The sequence below is a fragment of the Chiloscyllium plagiosum genome, unplaced genomic scaffold (assembly GCF_037043375.1).
Source record: "Chiloscyllium plagiosum isolate Xiang-an unplaced genomic scaffold, Cpla_swu_hap1 HiC_scaffold_9, whole genome shotgun sequence".
In the NCBI taxonomy this organism is placed as follows: Eukaryota; Metazoa; Chordata; class Chondrichthyes; order Orectolobiformes; family Hemiscylliidae; genus Chiloscyllium; species Chiloscyllium plagiosum.
The window spans coordinates 12964157-12988597 of NW_028270147.1; the positions used below are offsets into that span (position 1 = coordinate 12964157).

At 54.8% G+C, this 24441-nt stretch overlaps 1 protein-coding gene across 7 annotated transcripts in view; it reads right to left on the reverse strand.

Moving 5' to 3' along the window:
• The window catches only part of nexn (nexilin (F actin binding protein)), a 127945-nt gene that overhangs the window by 32244 nt on the left and 71260 nt on the right, over nucleotides 1-24441 (reverse strand). For 5 of the 7 annotated variants that reach the window (XM_043698696.2, XM_043698695.2, XM_087990408.1 and 2 more), the window contains 3 exons: nucleotides 6457-6648; nucleotides 5569-5650; nucleotides 5314-5462 (listed from right to left, as the gene is read on the reverse strand). In XM_043698696.2, the coding sequence (XP_043554631.1) occupies nucleotides 5314-5462; nucleotides 5569-5650; nucleotides 6457-6648 (423 nt within the window). The remainder of the gene's footprint in view (nucleotides 1-5313; nucleotides 5463-5568; nucleotides 5651-6456; nucleotides 6649-24441) is intronic. The other 2 variants (XM_087990410.1, XM_043698700.2) reach the window with 1 other exon arrangement.

A 24441-nucleotide genomic window follows, 5' to 3' on the forward strand; every position in this document is an offset into this window, starting at 1 on the left:
TTTAAATTGAGGGGTGATAGATATAGGACAGATGACAGAGGTAGTTTCTTTACTCAGAGAGTAGTAAGGGTATGGAGTGCTTTGCCTGCAATGGTAGTAGATTCGCCAACTTTAAGTACATTTAAGTCATCATTCGACAAGCATATGGACGTACATGGAATAGTGTAGGTTAGATGGGCTTCAGATTGGTATGACAGGTCGGCGCAACATCGAGGGCCAAAGGGCCTGTACTGCGCTGTAATGTTCTATGTTCTCCTCATATTTACATAGGTTTCCCCTGGGTGCTCCAGTTTCCCCTCTCAGTCCCAAGATGCACAAGTTAGGTGGAGTGGCCGTGCTAAATTGCCAATAGTGTCCAGGGATGTGCAGGCTCGGTGGGATAGCCGTGATAAATGTGCGGCTATGGGTATAGGGTAGAATGTTGCTTAGAGGGTCGGTGCAGACATGATGGGCTGAATGGCCTCTACCTGCACTGTAGGGATTCTATCATTCTAAATTAGAGTGGTGCTGGAAAAGCACAGCCGGTCAGGCAGCATCCAAGGAGCAGGAAAATTGACGTTTCGAGCGTAAGCTCTTCAATGGGAATGCTCGAAACGTTGACTCTCCTGCTCCTTGGATGTTGCCTGACCAGCTGTGCTATTCCACACTTTTCTACACTGATTTCCAGCATTTGCAGTCCTCACTTTTGCCTAGAGCACAGGCCTCCTGGCTCAGAGATAGGGGCACTGCCACTGTGCCACAAGAGCTAAAAGGATATAATTTGGGTTTCAGATAATGTTAACCAGCCTGTTGAGAGTGTTACAACTCTTCTCCAGGGACCTGAATACAGACTGTCTAGCTCAGAGGTAGGGACACTACCACATAGCCACAAGAACCCTTTAGAAAGGAGTTAGATAATTGCTTAAAAATTATGAGTTGTTAGAAGTATTTGGGAAATGAGTGGGATTGGAGAAGCTGGTGATGTTGGCAACACGTTATGAGCCAAGTACCTTGTGCCTTTGCTGAAAATAATCTATGCTTCTCTGAAGTAACGACCTTTTAATTTTAACCTTGTGATGCTCTGCTTCATTCAGGACATTTTTTGCCTTTTTCTGTGGCATGTTAATCTGTCTTCGAGCTTAACCAGTTTAAAATAAAAGATTCCAGATGGGATGCATTAGTCAGACATTTAGTTGCTTCAATTTGAAAAGTTGAAGTATGTCCCAGCCGGCAGCATTTTAATGGGAAAATCTGCCCACAATCAAGGAGCAGCAATGTGGAAAATAAGCGATATGATTGTGAGGTAAATCTCACATGAAAGACCTTTTTCTCAGGTCACTTTGTTTTTTTATTGTTCATTCACAGGATTTGGACATAGCTGTCTCGGCCAGCATTTATGTCCCATTCCTAACTGTGCTGGAGGTGATGGTGGTGGACTGCCTCCTTGAGTCGCTGCAGCCTAATAGTCCACAAACTCTGCTCTTGGCAAGGGAGTCCCTGGGACAGCAACAGTGAAGGAACGGCGATATATTTCCAAGTCAGGATGGTGAGTGATTTGGCAGGGAACTTCCAGGGATTGATGTTCCTTATTATTTTCGGTGTTTGTAGATTTGAAAGGTGCTGTCAGAGGATCTTTGAATTTCTGCAGTTCACCTTGGAGATAATACACACCTGCTGCTGAGCATCAGTGATGCAAGGAGTGAATATTTATGGATGTGGTGCCAATCAAGCAGGCTGCTTTGCCCTGGATGGTGTCAAGCTTCTTGAGTGTTATTGGAGCAGCCCCCATCCAGACAAGTGGAGAGTATTCATCACACTCCTGACTTGTGCCTTGTAGATGGTGGATGGGGTCTGGGGAGTCAGGAGGTAAGTTCCTTATTGCAGAATTCTCAGCATCTGTCCTGCTCTTGTAGCCACAGTATTTAGACAGTTAGTCCAGTTCAGTTTCTGGACCATGGTAACACCCAGGATGTTGAGGAATTCAGTGACAGTAATGATATTGAATAGCAAGGGGAGGTGGTTAGCTTCTCCTTTGCTGGAGATGGTCATTATCTAGCACATGTATATAATCGTACTTGTCATATATCATCCCAAGTAGCACAACAGGAGGACAGTGGGAGACTTTGCTATTGTAAATTAGATGTCATTTTCTCATTCTGACCACTGCAATACTTTCCCCTCAAACACAGGCAGCTGTAGATGAGGGCATTGCTGGCTGGGCCAGTATTTATTGTCCATCCACGACAGTCTACCACATTGCTGTGGGTCTGGATTCACATGTTGGCCAGACCAAGTTGGCAGATTTCCTTTCCTAAAGGATATCAGTGAACCAGATGTAGTATTCCTGATAATTGTCAATAGATTCATGGTCATGCCAGATTATTTATTGGATTCAAATTCTACCTCTGCCCTGGTAGGATTTGAATCCAGGTCTCCAAAACATCAAGTGGGTCTCTGCAGTAATAGTCCAGTGATATTACCACTACGTAATCACCTCATCTAGTCTGCAGTCACTCCCCAGTTTATGGGGGACCAGAAGAATAATCTCTCCAGTTTCCTAACTAGTGTTTATTCTTTGCAAAACTAGAACAGGTTATTTGTTCATGATAATGTTGATGTATTTGAGAATCATCTCAGTTAAAATTCCTACACTATTAATACATCTAGTTTCTAGTACACTGGAAGCCTCTTTGATAATCCTGCATTGGTTGACAGAGTAATTCTTCACACACTCAGGATCATCCAGCAAATGTCCAATTATAAAATCATATCTAATGTTGAAGATTGGGTTGCTAATTTTTTAAGCGTAAGTTTACTCAGGAATCTGAGCATTAAGAAATTCACATCTTCTGTTTAATTCACAGATATGATTATTTCATATACTGGGAGCTAAAGAATTCGCCTTAGAAAGACAATGGAGCTAAACCCTTGAATACACACTGAACTAATTTTCAGCAGCTGCTTTTGTACAGCAGAGCAGAGAGAAGGAAAATTAATTTGTGGCAAGAACTGGAACTTTCCCTCTCCTGTGCCTGCCCTCTTGAAAAACAGCACGCAATGGAAAAGTAATGTGGGTAAACAACCATTGACTAAAAACTCAAGATATCTTCACAATCTGCTCATGATACTGATTCATGTCAATAGTTAATCAATCGTGACTTCATGTTTAAAATCTAGCATCTGAAATACTTTGGAGTTATAAGTGATATATTCCTCTCTGTCTGTACCAATGTTCCCCTTTTTAAAATTGTTACCTGTGTTTGTGTGTGAGTTTTCAATGTCAAGTTTTTATTATTTTTCTAGGGTAATAAAATTCTTCCTTCTTACACACAAATAGTCAAATTCTTAAATCCTTCTTTTATTCTAGGTAATTGGCTCAAATAAAAAGAAAAATGCTAGAGAAACTCAACAGAGAGACAGAAAGAGAGAAAAACAGTTCAGATGTTGAGTGGAATATGACTGCTTTAGAATTAAGAGGTGGAAAATGATATATTTTGTACTGTTGACAGAGAGGGAGGAGGACCAAGTAGATCAGACTGGCAGGGTGATTGACTGCTTCATATTTTTGTGAATAATGTTTTAACTGAAGTGTGATAGCTGTATGTTCAACCTAAATTGAAAGGTAATTGTTGCAACTGACTGAGATGATGTTAAAAATGAAGGAGCCAATTGTCCCTCCTCAACATCAGCTCCAGCTTTGTTTCTTTTTAGTCCTCTACAGGATATGGGCATCACTAGCCAGGCCCATCATTTATTGCCCATCCCTAATTGCCCAGAGGGTAGTTAAGAGTCAATCATATTGTTGTGGGTCTGGAGTCACATGTAGGCCAAGCTAGGTAAGGATTGCAGTTTTCTTCTCTAACGGACATTATCAGGGGAAAAACACATCTGGTTCACTAATCAACAATGGTTCTTGGTCATCAGTAGACTTGTATTATTATTGAATTTAGATTCCACCATGGTATGATTTGAACCCAGGTTTCTTGCCAATTTCCGTTTTCTGCTTTCTGTGTACTTTTTCAAAAATGCAGCTGCCCATTTTCTGTCTAACCTCTCCTTGTTGAGTTCACTGGCCCCCTTCCCTATGGCTCAGGGTGTAATACTTAACTCGATCAGGAGGTCAGGGGCTCCAAGTCCCAATCCAGAAACCTAAGCAAATGTAAGTTGGCAAATCAGTATATGGCTGAGAAGCTGCTGCACTGCCAGAAACACCATCCTTTCTTTGGATGAGATTGAAGCATTATTCCTCAAGGGATAGATTTGGAAAGGTTATGTAATTCTGTATTGATCTTTGGCTGGACGGCAACTAGAGAATTTATTCTACTGACTATGTTATTGAAAGCTCACAGTAAGATTTACAGGGATGGTACTGAAAATATGTGGGTATACAGATGGGTAGCTGAAGTCATAAAGGACATAAGAGAGAGGAACAGGAGAAGGTCATTCTGCCCCTCAGAAACCATTGTACTGAGGCTGGATCTTCACAGCGGATTTAAAAAACCTGAGTGTGATCGACCTTATCCTGGAAAGGCTTTTAAAACGAAATGGAGTCAAGGAGGATAAATGGAATATAAGATACAGACAGGTCAACCCCAAGAAAATGGGGGGAAAATGGGACAGATTCTCTTTCTGCTGGAAGCAGGGTCCTTGAATATTTTTAAGGCAGAGACAGATTCGTGTTAATTAAAGTGAAAGGTTATCAGGAGTGGGCGGGAAGGTAGATTTAAAATCAGGCTGCATTTGCTCACAGTAACATATGCATTTGCAGCAATATCTCTCACAAATACAGTAGGCAGTGTTTACAAAAGCAAATTAATGGTACAATTTTAATGAACCGCACATCGGGTTGCAGAAATAAAGTATTAAACAAAGGACAAATTTTATTTTAACTCCCAAAAAAAAGTCATCTTAATTTTGTGTGCAGTCGGCAATAATCATAGAATTCCTACAGTGTGGAAGTTGGCCATTCGGCCCATTGAACCGACACTGACCCTCCGAAGAACATTCCACCCAAACCCATCCTATCCCTGTAACTCCACATTTCCCATTGGTGTCAGCAAACAGATCCATTATGGAATGGCAGCACAGGCTCGAGGGCTGAATGGCCTACTCCGGCTTTTATGGTCAAAGATTGTATTTGTTCCCCCACTTGTTCCAACAGAACTATATGTTTCAAGATATGAATAAGTCATTAGAACACTGTAGTGGTGTTCTAATGAAGGAAATAGGAAGAGAATTCCAATATTGTGCAAAGTGGATTCCAGATTAGCATTCCTAAGATTCAAAGTTTAATGTTAGTTTTTTAAAAAAATGATTTGGGAAATGCCTTCGTACCTCTGCAGCCTTTCTTGCAAGTTCACGTTGTAGCTTCCTCTTCTCCAAGATATCCTGATGAATCCTCCTCTGTCGCTCTTCCTCCATTCTTTTCTTCTCTTCCTCTTGCCTTACCTTTTCCATTTCCTCGAACTTGCCCTTGACGGTCCCTGTGGATATAGGAAGGCACAGGCTCATTTTTTTTTTCATTCCCAAGTTCTGATGCCTGAAGGGAGCAGTGAAAGTTTGGGTGAGATCGATTTCAGTTGCTGCTACCTGTCATTTTGGGGACATATGCCTTCTTCAGTTCATTCGATTTGTTCTCTTCTTCATCGTCTGAAGCAAGTAGTTCCCTTAGCTGAAATTAAATAAAGGGAAAACAGATTCAGCATCTCTTTTATTTTTGCAACATTAAATCTACTTACATCTAGCAGCAGCAGCAGCAAGAAACTATCAACTCTGTTACAAAACCATAACGCAATGTGAGGGGGTGACCTTGAGAACTGAAGCTGACATTGGACTGGAGAGAGTATTGGGAAAGAAAGAATTAGGCAGAACAAACCTGAGGGTGGACACACGTGATTGTTTGCTTTGTGACTTTTACCACATTGGTAATGTTATGAGTAACACGATCTGAGTAAACGTCAGAATTGGGAGATAGATTAGGCCTCTGGCCTTTTGGGTCCACTCTACTATTCAATAAAATCACAGCTGATCTTCTATCTCACTCCATCTTCCTGCACAGTCCCAGATTTCCTTAATTCCCCAAGAACATAAAAACATATTGACTTCCATTTAAAACTTGCTTTAAACTGAGCTCCCTTGGATAGAGAGTTCCAAAGCTTCGCAATCCTCTGATACTAAATCATGAACATGTCTTGAGAATCAATTAACCAGTTTCCCCAGATCCATTAAAAACTAAAAAAAAAACTGCAGGTGCTGTAAATCAGAAACAAAAACAGAAATTGCTGGCAGTTCTGAGGAAGAGTCACTCAAACATTAACTCTTTTTTTCCTTTCCACAGCTGCTGCCAGACCTGCTGAGATTTTCCAACAATTTCTATTTTTGCCCCCAAATCTGTTGGCAATCTTGTCAGTATAAATGAGCAACAAGCTTCTGTCGATCTGAAGGGGTAAAACAAATATGACTTATAAACTAAGCGACCTCCTGTTTTATCTTTGTCCATTCCTTCTCCTTCTTATACTGTTCATTTCTCCTTTTCCTTTCTTCTCCGGATCTCCACTTGCTCCTTTCCTCACGCGCTTTTTGCATGGCTTCGAATTTAGTCTTAACATCACCCCTTGCCAGCTTTGGCACGTATGATTTATGAACGGGTTTAGATGTAGATAGAAGAATCTATGTGGGTTAGAAACAAAAGAGAGATAGAAAAAGAAAGGGGGGGAAAGAAAGAGATAGATGAAAGAACTTAACAAAAAGATGTAAGCTGATGAAAATCATTAACCAGATGGTAGAGAATTTAAGGAATGACTTAAGTATCTTTCACATTTTCAATAATTAGCTACAAATCCATTGAGATCCCCTGAACATTTCTGCCAAGGTTCGTGTATCTAGCATTGTTTGGTGTAATTTGTAGGTTAAGCTCTTTTTTTTAAAAAAATTCATGACTTGATGGAAATAAGACAGAAAAGTAATGTTCAGATACTGTTGATGCTAATATTGGAGGTGATGGCCTAGTGGTAGAATCGCCTGCCTCTTAATCCAAAGAGCCAGATAATGTTCAGGGGACCCAGGTTCAAGTCTCACCATGGAATTTGAATTCAGTAAAAAAGAAATCTTGAATTCAGAATCTAATGATGACCACGAATCCATTGTCAATGGTCGGAAAAACCCATGTGGTTCACTAATGTCCTTTAGGGAAGGAAATTGACTTCCTTACCTAATCTGCCCTCCAAACCCCCAGCAATGTGGTTGACTCTTAACTGCCCTCTGGACATTTAGGGATAGGCAATAAATGCTGGTATGACCAGGATGTCCTCATCCCGTGAATGAATTTAAAAAAAATTACAAAGGACAACACTTCACCTATTGTTTGCATCTCCCTTACCCCCGATTGTATTAAAGCAGGGTGCCATCCATCCATTCCAAAACCAAGAGGGTGATGGCCTAGTGGTATTATCACTGAACTGTTAATCCAGAGGCAGAGACCTGTGGGTTCAAATCCCACCATGGCAGATGAGGGAATTTGAGTTAAATAAATATCTAGAATTAAGAATTCAACAATGACCATGAATCCGTTGTCAATGGTCGGGAAAACCCATCTGGTTCACTAATGTCCTTTAGGAAAGGAAGCTGCCTCCTTACCTGGTCTGGCCTACATGTGACTCCAGACCTACAGCAATGTGGTTGACTCTTGACTGCCCTCTGGACAATTAGGGATGGACAGTAAATACTGCCTGGCCAGCGACATCCTCATCCCATTAAGGGAAAAAAAAAATTCCTGTTCATCTTGAATGATGCTTCAATTTAAATACTAGTAGAAAGTGAGGACTGCAGATGCTGGAGATCAGAGTCGAAGAGTGTGGTGCTGGAAAAGCACAGCTGGTCAGTCAGCATCCGAGGAGCACAGGAGTCGACATTTTGAGCATAAGCTCTTCATCAGGAAATGACCGAAGGGCTTAGGCCCGAAACATTGACTCTCCTGCTCCCCGGATGCTGACTGACCAGCTGTGCTTTTCCAGCACCACACTCTTGGACTCAATTTGAATTTTGAATACTGCTTACTTAAATTAGAGAAAGTGAGTATAAAAGAAGCATGCGGCATGCACAAAGGAAGCAATGAGCCCAAGGAAATTACAAGAGAATCAGTCACACAGCACCAGGTGAGATTGGAGAGAGAACACCCATAGTGATGGCACCAAGTACAAATGGATGCATAGTTAGTGTTTAATTAGTCGTCCAACTCTCACATTATCAAACTAATCCATGAGGGAACGCCAAGGTGTCTGTCAATATTTACAAGTGTTTAATTTCCTGCATGTCTGGGACTGGCAGCACAGCCTCTCCAGAATTTTGCCCTCCCTTTACTTCTGGTGTTGAACCATCATCATTACGATGTTGGTTCAGTGATTTCTGCAACTGCAGTTTGCCAAAGATCTCCACAAGGGGTTCTTGGGGAGTGTGCTAATATTTTGCAGGGAGGGGGCTTCTGAGTGTGTGTAGATATTTGCAGTTTGTAACTGAATTGTTTCATCTCAGCTCAGACATGACAGTGCCTTTGATTGTAATGTGTAGACACCAGAAGCTGTAATAAACATTTACTGAATCTGTCTGTACCATGTTACTCACGTCTCATTCTTATGATATCAGAGCTAACATAAATATGACCTCTACCAAAGGTAAAAAAGCCGATCATGAGGGCAGATCAAAACCCATCAGACATTAATGACACCTCCAACTACAGACACACCAGGACCAGAGTCATTCAAACTAACTTTGAAGTTTGTGTCTTCAGCTGTCTTGTTAATCCATTCACAAACCAACAACATAAATCAATCATTCCACAGCAAGTATTCATTTTAACATCAGCCCATTTATTTTCAGTGTTTACACTTCTGTTCGATATTGACCAGAGGAAAGCGGCAGGAGTGACTTAGACATGTGCCCTTTGATGTCAAGGGCAGTGGTTGCTGGGCTTAGTGTTGAGCTGGAGATTGTCATTCCTGTTGGTTCAGCATTCTTCAAATTATCCACTTTATTGATGATATTTGCAGGGGTTCTTCAGGAATCTGTTTTTATTTGCAGGAGCCTTGACAAGTGTCAATGTCCCTGAACAGGAAGCTGTGGAAAGACTATGTGCAAGGCCAGGCAAGAATTGTACATAAAGCATTGAATGTCCTCACCTGTGAGACTGGACAGTGGGGGCTACACAAACACGTGATCAAATAATCCAAGCCTTCCACCTCTGAATGGTTCCCCTCTTGCTTCATCTCCATTTCCCTCCTTTGCAGGTCCCTGCACATTCTGGAACTCCCTCCCTCATGGCATTGTGGGTTTACTCACAGCACATGGACTGCAGCGATTCAAGAAAGCAGCTCACCCCCACCTTCTCAAGGGACAAGCAATAAATGCTGGGCCAGCCAGCCACATCCATGTCCTGCAAATGAATAAAGAACAATAGCTGGTGTGTGAGACCAGCACCACTACAGGCCAATCGGTATCTGATGAAGGGCTTTTGCCTGAAATGTCGACTTTCCTGCTCCTCGGATGCTGCCTAACCTGCTGTGCTTTTCCATCACACTCTAATCTAGACTCTGATCTCCAGCATCTGCAGTCCTCACTTTTGCCCAATCGGTATTTGTACCCTCTCTTCAAAAGAGCCACTTGCTCGTCTGCTGTGTTCCTCCAAGCCATGTAAAACCTTTCTTTTCAACCACCTATCCAGTGGCCCCTTAAACTACAAGTGAATCTGCTTTTACTGCCACCATCACATTCCAAATCATAACAGCTCATTCTGTAAAGATGTTACCTATTTTTAATTAATTATCATATTCACTGGTTACTAATCTTCTCAAAGTAAATGCTCTCTCTCCATGTCTGACATCAAAACCTCTCATCATATTAAACAGTTCCATTACACACCAGCAAAGCACCTGATAAATTTCCTCCACACTCTCACCAAGGCCTTAACATCTTTCTGAAATGACCAGGACTGGATACAATATTCTATAGCGGGACAAATGCGAACATGTGACAAAGGTTTCACAACGTCCCTGACCACTTTCCAGTGACAAAGAGATCTTGAAGTGTAGTTACCATCATGATGTGGGAAATGTATTGGCCAATTTGAGCACAGCAAGTACCCACAAACAGCAATGATATAAATGATGCAGGAATGTCCTAGGAAGACAGTGGCAGCATAAACATTTTTCAGGCATGGAATAGGCATCTTAGCTTTCACTGTGGTGAACACAGACTGCACTAACGTGGTGAAGTACACTACCCACCATCTTGGAAAAGGCTGACAGTGCAGAGCCCGCGGAATGTGACTGAAAACGAGAGACTAACGTGTTTGAGAGACCCCACGCGATACACTGGCTTCTATGCAGGAAAACATCATTCTCTAAACCACTTCATTGAAAGTTATTGCTGTGGGAGAACAAGACTAAGGAAAGATACAAGCCACAAGCACTGCGAATGCTTGGAAATCAGAAACAAAAACAGAAATTGCTGGAAAAGCCCAACAGGTCTGGCAGCATTTTCAAGAGAAATCAGAGTTAATCTTTCAGGTCCAGTGTCCTGTTCTGAGGAAAGGCCACTAGATCCAAAACGTTAACTAAGGAAAGTGTTTATTTCTTCTTTAAAAAAAGCAACTTACTTGCAAATGGAGACATTAGGTGCTAAAGTGTCGAGAGGCACTCCCCAACTCTGGCTGTCCCGGTTGATCCCTCTCTCCCAATCATTCCCCACTGGCACAGGGCCTACCAGAGGCTGAGGCAGCAGCACACAAACCAATTTCGAGGTTACTATTTTCTTTAAAAGTTGGATGAGGGGTAAAGATTAACTAGGACATCCGGCCAACTCCCCTGTTCTTCATTCTTTTTGAGATATGCATAGGAGTGTTGATTTTTCCAATGCATCAATCAAAGGAGGGAAAATACAGGGTGTCAGTTTAATGTTTCCCCTTAGAATCTGTGCAACATACCCTGGTTGGAGTATCAGCCTCGATAGTGCCTCCCAAATGTCCAGAATGGGACTTGAACCCACAACATTCTGACTCTGAGGCAAGAATACTACCTGTACAAAATCCAGATTTCTGATCAAGTTACCCCATTCATACATGGGATGCAAGCAACACTGGGACAACAGCAACATAACACCAGACAAAACAGCATTCAAAATCTGTAATGATGGCCTTGCTATGACCATAAGAAACGTCCTTGCCATCACCCACACAAACAGCAGGACACTTCCCTGCCAACTTTCCGTGTACTTTTTAAAATTTTAGTTCTGTATATTCAACCCATGCATTAAAAAAAAAGGAAAAATATTCCTGATGAAGGGCTTATGCCCGAAATGTCGATTCTTCTGCTCCTTGGATGTTGCCCTGACCTGTGCTTTTCCAGCACTAGACTCTCGACACTGATCTCCAGCATCTACAGTCCTCCCTTTCTCCTAGGGAGAATAATCCATTTGGAAAAGAGTACCTGCAATATATACACAAATATTTACCATAGCCAGCAACACTGGCATGATAACCAGTAATACTGATGCCATGACCATTATTACAGGGACCATCACCAGTTTTATTGATACCACCTTGAATATTACTTGTGAGTTCTACTGGTGTATTCAAATACTGGTTTTCTACTGGTGTTCGTTCTACTGCTTTTTCCCAAACTATGCTGCACGTTATTAACCTCACAATGACTTGGATCTGTGTACTATTGAGTAGCAACACCCAACAGATTTGAATCTCAAAAGCTCTACAAAATGATCGCACGCATAAATAAGAATAATTTGAACTAATACTGACATGTTCTAAGAGTTTTGGTTTCACTTCCAAGTTTAAAGTGACATGGTAAAACCCTCCAGTAAACTAGCACCAACCAACTCACCTGCAATAATATACTCTTATAGAACATTACAGTGCAGTACAGGCCCTTCAGCCATCGATGTTGCACTGATCTGTGGAACCAATCTGAAGCCTCCACTATTCCATTCTCATCCATATGTTTATCCAATGACTACTTAAATGCCTTTAAGTTTTCTATCCACACATATGGGCTTTAACAGAAAAAAACTACAATTTGCATCGATTGATAATTATGTCCTCATTATAAATTATAACTCCACATTAACAAACACCCAGAATTGAGCATATCATAGGGGTGCAAGGTTCTGAGAAAATCTGAAATATAAACTGAAATTCTAAAAGTACTCCAGAGGCTGGGGAACGCCTATGGAGAGAGAAACAGAGCCGATGTTACAGATCTATAATCTGCACTCTTTAGATTTAGGTTTTACTATCATGTGTACTCAGGAGTACAGTGACAAGTGTCTAATGTTGCCACATATGTCTCCACATTAGTTAGAAAGTACCTCGGTACAAAATCGTAGTTACAGAAATAGAAAAATAAAGAAATAAGTTAAAAAGTTCAGCACCGCAGTCTACTTAGTATAAAAGGGTAAAAATAAAGAAACAAGTTAAAATGTCAAATATTACAGTCCTTTCTTAAGCCATGGGTCAAAAGACACTCCAAGCTGGGCTTCCCCAAGAGAGCTCGCTCTCTACTGCACTGGGATTACTTGCACCTGCCCTGGGCTAACACCCACTCCGCCCAGCTCAGCAGCCGCCTTCATTGCTGACCACTGGTCACTGTTGCTGACCTCCATCAGGCACACCAGGCTTTGGTCTGACCGCTGACCATAGTTGTTGCCAGTTCTGATGAAGGGTCCCAGTTTCTCACTACACAAATGTTGCCAGATCAGGCTGAGTATTTACAATAATTCCCTTTTCCATTTGAAGAAAAGTGACTCACTCACCCTCTCCTCACAGCGTCATTCTCCCCCCCACCTCCACAGCCCCATTCCCTCTCCCCACAGCTTCATTCTCCCCGCACACAGCCCCATTCTCCCACCACAGCACAATTCCCTCCCCACCCCCCCCACAGCCCCATTCGCCCCCTCCTCTCCCACAGCCCCATTCCCTCCCACCATGGCTTCATTCATCCCCACCCCCTCACACAGGCCCATTCTCCCCACCTCCCACAGCCCCATTCTCCCCTCCCCACAGCCTCATCCTCCCCCCTCATGGCCCCATTCTCCCCCCCGCCACAGCCACATTCTCCCCCACCCACAGCCCCATTCTCCCCAATAGACCCATTCTCCCCCCCTCCCCCCACCTCCCCACAGCCCCATTCCCTCCCCCCACAGCCTCATTCTCCCCCCCCCCCGCCCCAGTCTCATCCTCCCCCCCCACAGCCCCATTCTCCCCACCCCCAGAGCCTCATTCTTCCCCCCCCCCCACACAGCCTCATTCTTCCCTCCCCCCACAGCTTCATTCTTCCCCCCCCACACAGCTCCATTCCACCCCCACAACTCCATTCTCCACCCCCCATAGCCCCATTCCCTCCCCCCGACAGCCCCATTCTCCCCAGTCCCCACAGCCCCATTCCCTCCCCCCGACAGCCCCATTCTCCCCAGTCCCCACAGCCCCATTCCCTCCCCCATCCCCACAGCCCCATTCCCTCCCAACACCTCTCCCCCCACTGCCCCATTCTCCACCCCCACAGCCCCATTCTCCCCACCCCCACAACCCCTTTCCCTCCCCCACAGCCTCTTTCCCTCCCCCACAGCCTCTTTCCCTCCCCCCACTGCCCCATTCTCACCCTCCACAGCCCCATTCCCTCCCACCATGGCTTCATTCATCCCCACCCCCTCCCACAGCCCCATTCTCCCCTTCCCACAGCCTTATCCTCCCCCCTCCAACTGCCCCATTCTCCCCCCCACTGCCCACTGCCCCATTCTCCCCCCCCCCACTGCCCCATTCTCCCCCCCCACTGCCCCATTCTCCCCCCCCCCACTGCCCCATTCTCCCCCCCCACTGCCCCATTCTCCCCCCCCACTGCCCCATTCTCCCCCCACACTGCCCCATTCTCCCCCCCCCCACTGCCCCATTCCCCCCCCCCACTGTCCCATTCTCCCCCCCCACTGCCCCATTCTCCCCCCCCACTGCCCCATTCTCCCCCCCCACTGCCCCATTCTCCCCCCCCCCCACTGCCCCATTCTCACCCTCCACAGCCCCATTCCCTCCCACCATGGCTTTATTCATCCACACCCCCTCCCACAGCCCCATTCTCCCCACCCACAGCCCCATTCTCCCCTCCCCACAGCCTTATCCTCCCTCCCCCCACTGCCCCATTCTCCCCCCCCCACTGCCCCATTCTCCCTCCCCCCACTGCCCCATTCTCCCCCCCCCCACTGCCCTATTCTCCCCCCCACCCACTGCCCCATTCTCCCCCCCCCACTGCCCCATTCTCCCACCCCACTGCCCCATTCTCCCCCCCCCCACTGCCCCATTCTCCCCACCCCACTGCCCCATTCTCCCCACCCCACTGCCCCATTCTCCCCCTCCCACTGCCCCATTCTCCCCCTCCCACTGCCCCATTCTCACCCTCCACAGCCCCATTCCCTCCCACCATGGCTTCATTCATCCCCACCCCCTCCCACAGCCCCATTCTCCCCACCCACAGCCCCATTCTCCCCCCCCCACTGCCCCATTCTCCCTCCCCCCACTGCCCCATTCTCCCCCCCCCCCACTGCCCTATTCTCCCCCCCACCCACTGCCCCATTCTCCCCCCCCCCCACTGCCCCATTCTCCCTCCCCCCAACAGCCCCATTCCCTCGCCGCTCACAGCCCCATTCCCTCGCCGCTCACAGCCCCATTCCCTTCCCCCCCACACAGCCCCATTCCCTCCCCTCCCACACAGCCCCATTCCCTCCCCCCCCACACAGCCCCATTCCCTCCCCCCACACTGCCCCATTCTCTCCCCCCACACTGCCCCATTCCTCCCCCCCACAGAGCCCCATCTTCCCCCCCCCCACACAGCCCCATTCCCTCCCCTCCCACACAGCCCCATCTTCCCCCCCCCACACAGCCCCATTTCCTCCCCCACACAGCCCCATTCCCCCCCCACACAGCCACATTCCCCCCCCACACAGCCCCATCCCCCCCCACACAGAACCATTCCCCCCCCCACACAGCCCCATCCCCCCCCACACAGCCCCATCCCCCCCCACACAGCCCCATCCCCCCCTCACAGCCCCATCCCCCCCCTCACAGCCCCATCTTCCCTTCCCTCACAGCCCCATCTTCACCCCCCCTCACAGCCCCATCTTCCCCCCCCCTCACAGCCCCATCTTCCCCCCCCCTCACAGCCCCATCTTCCCCCCCCCCCCTCACAGCCCCATCTTCCCCCCCCCCTCACAGCCCCATCTTCCCCCCGACCACACAGCCCCATCTTCCCCCCCCACCACACAGCCCCATCTTCCCCCCCCACCACACAGCCCCATCTTCCCCCCCACCACACAGCCCCATCTTCCCCCCCCCACACAGCCCCACTCCCCCCCCACACAGCCCCATTTCCCCCCCCCACACAGCCCCATTCCCCCCCCACACAGCCCCATTCCCCCCCCACACAGCCCCATCCCCCCCCCACACAGCCCCATCCCCCCCCCACACAGTCCCATCCCCCCCCACACAGCCCCATCCCCCCCCACACAGCCCCACCCCCCCACACAGCCCGACCTCCCCCACACAGCCCCATTCTCCCCTCATACAGCCACATTCTCCCCACCCCCCACACGCCCCTTCCCTCCCAACACAGCCCCATTCACCCCACCCCCCACACGCCCCTTCCCTCCCCACACAGCCCCATTCACCCCACCCCCCACATGCCCCTTCCCTCCCCCCACAGCCCCATTCACCCCACCCATCACACGCCCCTTCCCTCCCCTCCCCCCACAGCCCCAGCCCCATCCCCCCCCCACACAGCCCCATCCCCCCCACACAGCCCCACCCCCCCCACAGCCCCACCCCCCACACACAGCCCCACCCCCCCCACACAGCCCCACCTCCCCCACACAGCCCCATTCTCCCCTCATACAGCCACATTCTCCCCACCCCCCACACGCCCCTTCCCTCCCAACACAGCCCCATTCACCCCACCCCCAACACGCCCCTTCCCTCCCCACACAGCCCCATTCACCCCACCCCCCACACGCCCCTTCCCTCCCCCCACAGCCCCATTCACCCCACCCATCACACGCCCCTTCCCTCCCCTCCCCCCCCCTCCCCCCACAGCCCCAGTCTCCCCCCCACCACAGCTTAATTCCCTCACCACAGCCCATTCTTCCCCCCTACAGCCCCATTCCCTCCCCACAACAGCCCCATTCCCTCCCCCCTCACAACACCATTCCCTCCCCCCTCACAGCCCCATTCCTTCACCCCACACAGCCCCATTCCCTCCCCCCTCAGCCCCATTCCCTCCCCCCCTCAGCCCCATTCCCTCCCCCCCTCAGCCCCATTTCCACCTCCCACACAGCCGCATTCCCTCCTCCCACACAGCCCCATTTCCTCCCCCCACACAGCCCCATTCCCTTGCCCCCACACAGCCCAATTCCCTTGCCCACACACAGCCCCATTCCCTACCCCCTCAGCCCCATTCCCCCCTCCCACACAGCCCCATTCCCCCCTCCCACACAGCCCCATTCCCTCCCCCCACACAGCCCCATTCCCTCCCCCCACACTGCCCTATTCCCTCCCCCCACACTGCCCCATTCTCCCCCCCCCACTGCCCCATTCTCCCCCCCCCCACTGCCCCATTTCCCCCCCCCCCCACTGCCCCATTCCCTCCCCCCACTGCCCCATTCTCACCCTCCACAGCCCCATTCCCTCCCACCATGGCTTCATTCATCCCCATCCCCTCCCACAGCCCCATTCTCCCCACCCACCGCCCCATTCTCCCCTCCCCACAGCCTTATCCTCCCTCCCCTCACTGCCCCATTCTCCCTCCCCCCACTGCCCCATTCTCCCTCCCCCCACTGCACCATTCTCCCTCCCCCCACTGCCCCATCTTCCCCTCCCCCCTCACAGCCCCATCTTCCCCCCGACCACACAGCCCCATCTTCCCCCCCACCACACAGCCCCATCTTCCCCCCCCACCACACAGCCCCATCTTCCCCCCCCAGCACACAGCCCCATCTTCCCCCCCCCACCACACAGCCCCATCTTCCCCCCCCACCACACAGCCCCATCTTCCCCCCCCCACACAGCCCCATTCCCTCCCCCCACACAGCCCCATTCCCCCCCCGCACAGCCCCATTCCCCCCTCCCACACAGCCCCATTCCCCCCTCCCACACAGCCCCATTCCCCCCTCCCACACAGCCCCATTCCCTCCCCGCTCACAGCCCCATTCCCTCGCCGCTCACAGCCCCATTCCCTTCCCCCCCACACAGCCCCATTCCCTCCCCCCACACTGCCCCATTCTCTCCCCCCACACTGCCCCATCATCTCCCCCCACACTGCCCCATTCCTCCCCCCCACAGAGCCCCATCTTCCCCCCCCCCACACAGCCCCATCTTCCCCCCCCCCCACACAGCCCCAACTTACCCCCCCACACAGCCCCATTCCCCCCCCACACAGCCCCATTCCCCCCCACACAGCCCCATTCCCCCCCCACACAGCCCCATCCCCCCCCACACAGAACCATCCCCCCCCACACAGCCCCATCCCCCCCCACACAGCCCCATCCCCCCCCCACACAGCCCCATCCCCCCCCCACACAGCCCCATTCCCCCCCTCACAGCCCCATCTTCCCCCCCCTAACAGCCCCATCTTCCCCCCCCTAACAGCCCCATCTTCCCCCCCCCTCACAGCCCCATCTTCCCCTCCCCCTCACAGCCCCATCTCCCCCCCCCCCTCACAGCCCCATCTTCCCCCCCCCCCTCACAGCCCCATCTTCCCCCCCCACCCTCACAGCCCCATCTTCCCCCCGACCACACAGCCCCATCTTCCCCCCCCACCACACAGCCCCATCTTCCCCCCCCACCACACAGCCCCATCTTCCCCCCCACCACACAGCCCCATCTTCCCCCCCACCACACAGCCCCATCTTCCCCCCCCCCCCACACAGCCCCATCTTCCCCCCCCCACACAGCCCCATTCCCCCCCCCACACAGCCCCATTCCCCCCCACACACAGCCCCATTCCGCCCCCCACACAGCCCCATTCCCCCCCCACACAGCCCCATTCCCCCCCACACAGCCCCATTCCCCCCCCCCACACACAGCCCCACCCCCCCCACACACAGCCCCACCCCCCCCCACACAGACCCATCCCCCCCCCACACAGCCCCATCCCCCCCTCACAGCCCCATCCCCCCCACACAGCCCCACCCCCCCCACACAGCCCCACCTCTCCCACACAGCCCCACCTCCCCCACACAGCCCCACCTCCCCCACACAGCCCCATTCTCCCCTCATACAGCCACATTGTCCCCACCCCCCACACGCCCCTTCCCTCCCAACACAGCCCCATTCACCCCACCCCCCACACGCCCCTTCCCTCCCCACACAGCCCCATTCACCCCACCCATCACACGCCCCTTCCCTCCCCTCCCCTCCCCTCCCCCCACAGCCCCAGTCTCCCCCCCACCACAGCTTAATTCCCTCACCACAGCCCATTCTTCCCCCCTACAGCCCCATTCCCTCCCCACAACAGCCCCATTCCCTCCCCACAACAGCCCCATTCCCTCCCCCCTCACAGCCCCATTCCCTCCCCCCTCACAGCCCCATTCCCTCACCCCACACAGCCCCATTCCCTCCCCCCTCAGCCACATTCCCTCCCCCCCTCAGCCCCATTCCCTCCCCCCCTCAGCCCCATTTCCACCTCCCACACAGCCGCATTCCCTCCTCCCACACAGCCCCAACTCCTCCCCCCACACAGCCCCATTCCCTTGCCCCCACACAGCCCCATTCCCTTGCCCACACACAGCCCCATTCCCTACCCCCTCAGCCCTATTCCCCCCTCCCACACAGCCCCATTCCCCCCTCCCACACAGCCCCATTCCCTCCCCCCACACAGCCCCATTCCCTCCCCCCACACTGCCCCATTCCCTCCCCCCACACTGCCCCATTCTCCCCCCCCCACTGCCCCATTCTCCCCCCCCCCACTGCCCCATTCTCCCCCACCCACTGCCCCATTCTCCCCCCCCCCCCACTGCCCCATTCTCCCCCCCACCCCACTGCCCCATTCCCTCCCCCCACTGCCCCATTCTCACCCTCCACAGCCCCATTCCCTCCCACCATGGCTTCATTCATCCCCATCCCCTCCCACAACCCCATTCTCCCCACCCACCGCCCCATTTTCCCCTCCCCACAGCCTTATCCTCCCTCCCCCCACTGCCCCATTCTCCCTCCCCCCACTGCCCCATTCTCCCTCCCCCCACTGCCCCATTCTCCCTCCCCCCACTGCCCCATTCTCCCCCCCCCACTGCCCCATTCTCCCCCCCCCACTGCCCCATTCTCCCCCCCCGCCACTGCCCCATTCTCCCCCCCCACTGCCCCATTCTCCCCCCCCCACTGCCCCATTCTCCCCCCCCCCCACTGCCCCATTCTTCCCCCCCCACTGCCCCATTCTCCCCCCCCACTGCCCCATTCTCCCCCCCCACTGCCCCATTCTCCCCCCCCCCACTGCCCCATTCTCCCCCCCCACTGCCCCATTCTCCCCCCCCCCACTGCCCCATTCTCCCCCCCCCCCACTGCCCCATTCTCCCCCCCCCACTGCCCCATTCTCCCCCCCCACTGCCCCATTCTCTCCCCCCCCACTGCCCCATTTTCCCCCCCCCCACTGCCCCATTCTCCCCCCCCACTGCCCCATTCTCCCCCCCCCCACTGCCCCATTCTCCCCTCCCCACTGCCCCATTCTCCCCCCCCCCCCACTGCCCCATTCTCCCCCCCCCCCACAGCCCCATTCTCTCCCCCCCACAGCCCCATTCTCTCCCCCCCCACTGCCCCATTCTCCCCCCCCACTCTCCCCCCCCACTCTCCCCCCCCCACTGCCCCATTCTCCCCCCCCACTCCCCCCCCCACTCTCCCCCCCCCACTGCCCCATTCTCCCCCCCACTGCCCCATTCTCCCCCCCCCCACTGCCCCATTCTCCCCCCCCACTGCCCCATTCTCCCCCACCACTGCCCCATTCTCCCCCATTCTCCCCCCCCACTGCCCCATTCTCCCCCCCACTGCCCCATTCCCACCCCCCCACTGCCCCATTCTCCCCCCACACTGCCCCATTCTCCCCCCCCCCACTGCCCCATTCTCCCCCCCCCACTGCCCCATTCTCCCCCCCCACTGCCCCATTCTCCCCCCCCCCACTGCCCCATTCTCCCTCCCCCACTGCCCCATTCTCCCCCCCCACTGCCCCATTCTCCCCCCCCACTGCCCCATTCTCCCCCCCCCACTGCCCCATTCTCCCCCCCCACTGCCCCATTCTCCCCCCCACATTGCCCCATTCTCCCTCCCCCACTGCCCCATTCTCCCCCCCCACTGCCCCATTCTCCCCCCCCCACTGCCCCATTCTCCCCCCCCACTGCCCCATTCTCCCCCCCCACTGCACCATTCTCCCCCCGCCCACTGCCCCATTCCCTCACCACAGCCCATCCCTCCCACAGCCCCATTCCCTCCCCCCAACAGCCCCATTCCCTCCCAAAGCCCCATTCCCTCCCCCCAACAGCCCCATTCCCTCCCCGCTCACAGCCCCATTCCCTCGCCGCTCACAGCCCCATTCCCTTCCCCCCCACACAGCCCCATTCCCTCCCCTCCCACACAGCCCCATTCCCTCCCACACAGCCCCATTCCCTCCCCCCACACAGCCCCATTCCCTCCCCCCACACAGCCCCATTCCCTCCCCCCACACAGCCCCATTCCCCCCTCCCACACAGCCCCATTCCCTCCCCCCACACAGCCCCATTCCCTCCCCCCACACAGCCCCATTCTCTCCCCCCACACTGCCCCATTCCTCCCCCCCACAGAGCCCCATCTTCCCCCCCCTCACAGCCCCATCTTCCTCCCCCTCACAGCCCCATCTTCCTCCCCCCCTCACAGCCCCATCTTCCTCCCCCCCCCACAGCCCCATCTTCCCCCCCCCCACAGCCCCATTATCCCCCCCCTCACAGCCCCATCTTCCCACCCCTCACAGCCCCATCTTCCCCCTCCCCTCACAGCCCCATCTCCCCCCCCTCACAGCCCCATTCCCTCCCCCCTCACAGCCCCATTCCCTCCCCCCTCACAGCCCCATTCCCTCACCCCACACAGCCCCATTCCCTCACCCCACACAGCCCCATTCCCTCCCCCCTCAGCCCCATTCCCTCCCCTCTCAGCCCCATTCCCTCCCCCCCTCAGCCCCATTCCCTCCTCCCACACAGCCCCATTTCCTCCCCCCACACAGCCCCATTCCCTAGCCCCCACACAGCCCCATTCCCTTGCCCACACACAGCCCCATTCCCTACCCCCTCAGCCCTATTCCCCCCTCCCACACAGCCCTTTACCCCCCCCCACACAGCCCCATCTTCCCCCCCCCTCACAGCCCCATCTTCCCCCACATCACAGCCCCATTTCCCCCCCCCTCACAGCCCCATCTTCCCCCCCCCACAGCCCCATCTTCCCCCCCCCCCACAGCACCATCCCCCCCCCCCCTCACAGCCCCATCTTCCACCTCCCCCACTGCCCCATTCTCCCCCCCCACTGCCCCATTCTCCCCCCCCACTGCCCCATTCTCCCCCCCCCCACTGCCCCATTCTCCCCCCCCACTGCCCCATTCTCCCCCCCACATTGCCCCATTCTCCCTCCCCCACTGCCCCATTCTCCCCCCCCACTGCCCCATTCTCCCCCCCCCCACTGCCCCATTCTCCCCCCCCACTGCCCCATTCTCCCCCCCCACTGCACCATTCTCCCCCCGCCCACTGCCCCATTCCCCCCCCCACACAGCCCCATTCCCCCCCCCACAGCCCCATTCCCTCCCCCCAACAGCCCCATTCCCTCCCAAAGCCCCATTCCCTCCCCCCAACAGCCCCATTCCCTCCCCGCTCACAGCCCCATTCCCTCGCCGCTCACAGCCCCATTCCCTTCCCCCCCACACAGCCCCATTCCCTCCCCTCCCACACAGCCCCATTCCCTCCCACACAGCCCCATTCCCTCCCCCCACACAGCCCCATTCCCTCCCCCCACACAGCCCCATTCCCTCCCCCCACACAGCCCCATTCCCCCCTCCCACACAGCCCCATTCCCTCCCCCCACACAGCCCCATTCCCTCCCCCCACACAGCCCCATTCTCTCCCCCCACACTGCCCCATTCCTCCCCCCCACAGAGCCCCATCTTCCCCCCCCTCACAGCCCCATCTTCCTCCCCCTCACAGCCCCATCTTCCTCCCCCCCTCACAGCCCCATCTTCCTCCCCCCCCCCACAGCCCCATCTTCCCCCCCCCCCACAGCCCCATTATCCCCCCCCTCACAGCCCCATCTTCCCACCCCTCACAGCCCCATCTTCCCCCTCCCCTCACAGCCCCATCTCCCCCCCCTCACAGCCCCATTCCCTCCCCCCTCACAGCCCCATTCCCTCCCCCCTCACAGCCCCATTCCCTCACCCCACACAGCCCCATTCCCTCACCCCACACAGCCCCATTCCCTCCCCCCTCAGCCCCATTCCCTCCCCTCTCAGCCCCATTCCCTCCCCCCCTCAGCCCCATTCCCTCCTCCCACACAGCCCCATTTCCTCCCCCCACACAGCCCCATTCCCTAGCCCCCACACAGCCCCATTCCCTTGCCCACACACAGCCCCATTCCCTACCCCCTCAGCCCTATTCCCCCCTCCCACACAGCCCTTTACCCCCCCCCACACAGCCCCATCCCCCCCCCCACACAGCCCCATCCCCCCCCCACACAGCCCCATCCCCCCCCTCACAGCCCTATCCCCTCCCCTCACAGCCCCATCTTCCCCCCCCTCACAGCCCCATCTTCCCCCACCTCACAGCCCCATCTTCCCCCCCCCACCTCACAGCCCCATCTTCCCCCCCCCTCACAGCCCCATCTTCCCCCACGTCACAGCCCCATTTCCCCCCCCCCCTCACAGCCCCATCTTCCCCCCCCCACAGCCCCATCTTCCCCCCCCCCCACAGCCCCATCTTCCCCCCCCCCTCACAGCCCCATCTTCCCCCCGACCACACAGCCCCATCTTCCCCCCCACCACACAGCCCCATCTTCCCCCCCCACCACACAGCCCCATCTTCCCCCCCCAACACAGCCCCATTCCCCCCCACACAGCCCCATTCCCCCCCCACACAGCCCCATTCCCCCCCCACACAGCCCCATTCCCCCCCCCCCACACAGCCCCATTCCCCCCCACACAGCCCCATTCCCCCCCCCACACAGCCCCATTCCCCCCCCCACACAGCCCCATTCCCCCCCCCACACAGCCCCATTCCCCCCCACACAGCCCCATTCCCCCCCACACACAGCCCCATTCCCCCCCACACAGCGCCATCCCCCCCCACACAGCCCCTTCCCCCCCCACACAGCCCCATTCCCTCCCCTCCCACACAGCCCCATTCCCTCCCACACTGCCCCATTCCCTCCCCCCCTCACAGCCCCATCTTCCTCCCCCCCCCCACAGCCCCATCTTCCCCCCCCCCACAGCCCCATTATCCCCCCCCTCACAGCCCCATCTTCCCACCCCTCACAGCCCCATCTTCCCCCTCCCCTCACAGCCCCATCTCCCCCCCCTCACAGCCCCATTCCCTCCCCCCTCACAGCCCCATTCCCTCCCCCCTCACAGCCCCATTCCCTCGCCGCTCACAGCCCCATTCCCTTCCCCCCCACACAGCCCCATTCCCCCCCAACACAGCCCCATTCCCCCCCACACAGCCCCATTCCCCCCCCACACAGCCCCATTCCCCCCCCACACAGCCCCATTCCCCCCCCCACACAGCCCCATTCCCCCCCCCACAGCCCCATTCCCTCCCCCCAACAGCCCCATTCCCTCCCAAAGCCCCATTCCCTCCCCCCAACAGCCCCATTCCCTCCCCGCTCACAGCCCCATTCCCTCGCCGCTCACAGCCCCATTCCCTTCCCCCCCACACAGCCCCATTCCCTCCCCTCCCACACAGCCCCATTCCCTCCCACACAGCCCCATTCCCTCCCCCCACACAGCCCCATTCCCTCCCCCCACACAGCCCCATTCCCTCCCCCCACACAGCCCCATTCCCCCCTCCCACACAGCCCCATTCCCTCCCCCCACACAGCCCCATTCCCTCCCCCCACACAGCCCCATTCTCTCCCCCCACACTGCCCCATTCCTCCCCCCCACAGAGCCCCATCTTCCCCCCCCTCACAGCCCCATCTTCCTCCCCCTCACAGCCCCATCTTCCTCCCCCCCTCACAGCCCCATCTTCCTCCCCCCCCCCACAGCCCCATCTTCCCCCCCCCCACAGCCCCATTATCCCCCCCCTCACAGCCCCATCTTCCCACCCCTCACAGCCCCATCTTCCCCCTCCCCTCACAGCCCCATCTCCCCCCCCTCACAGCCCCATTCCCTCCCCCCTCACAGCCCCATTCCCTCCCCCCTCACAGCCCCATTC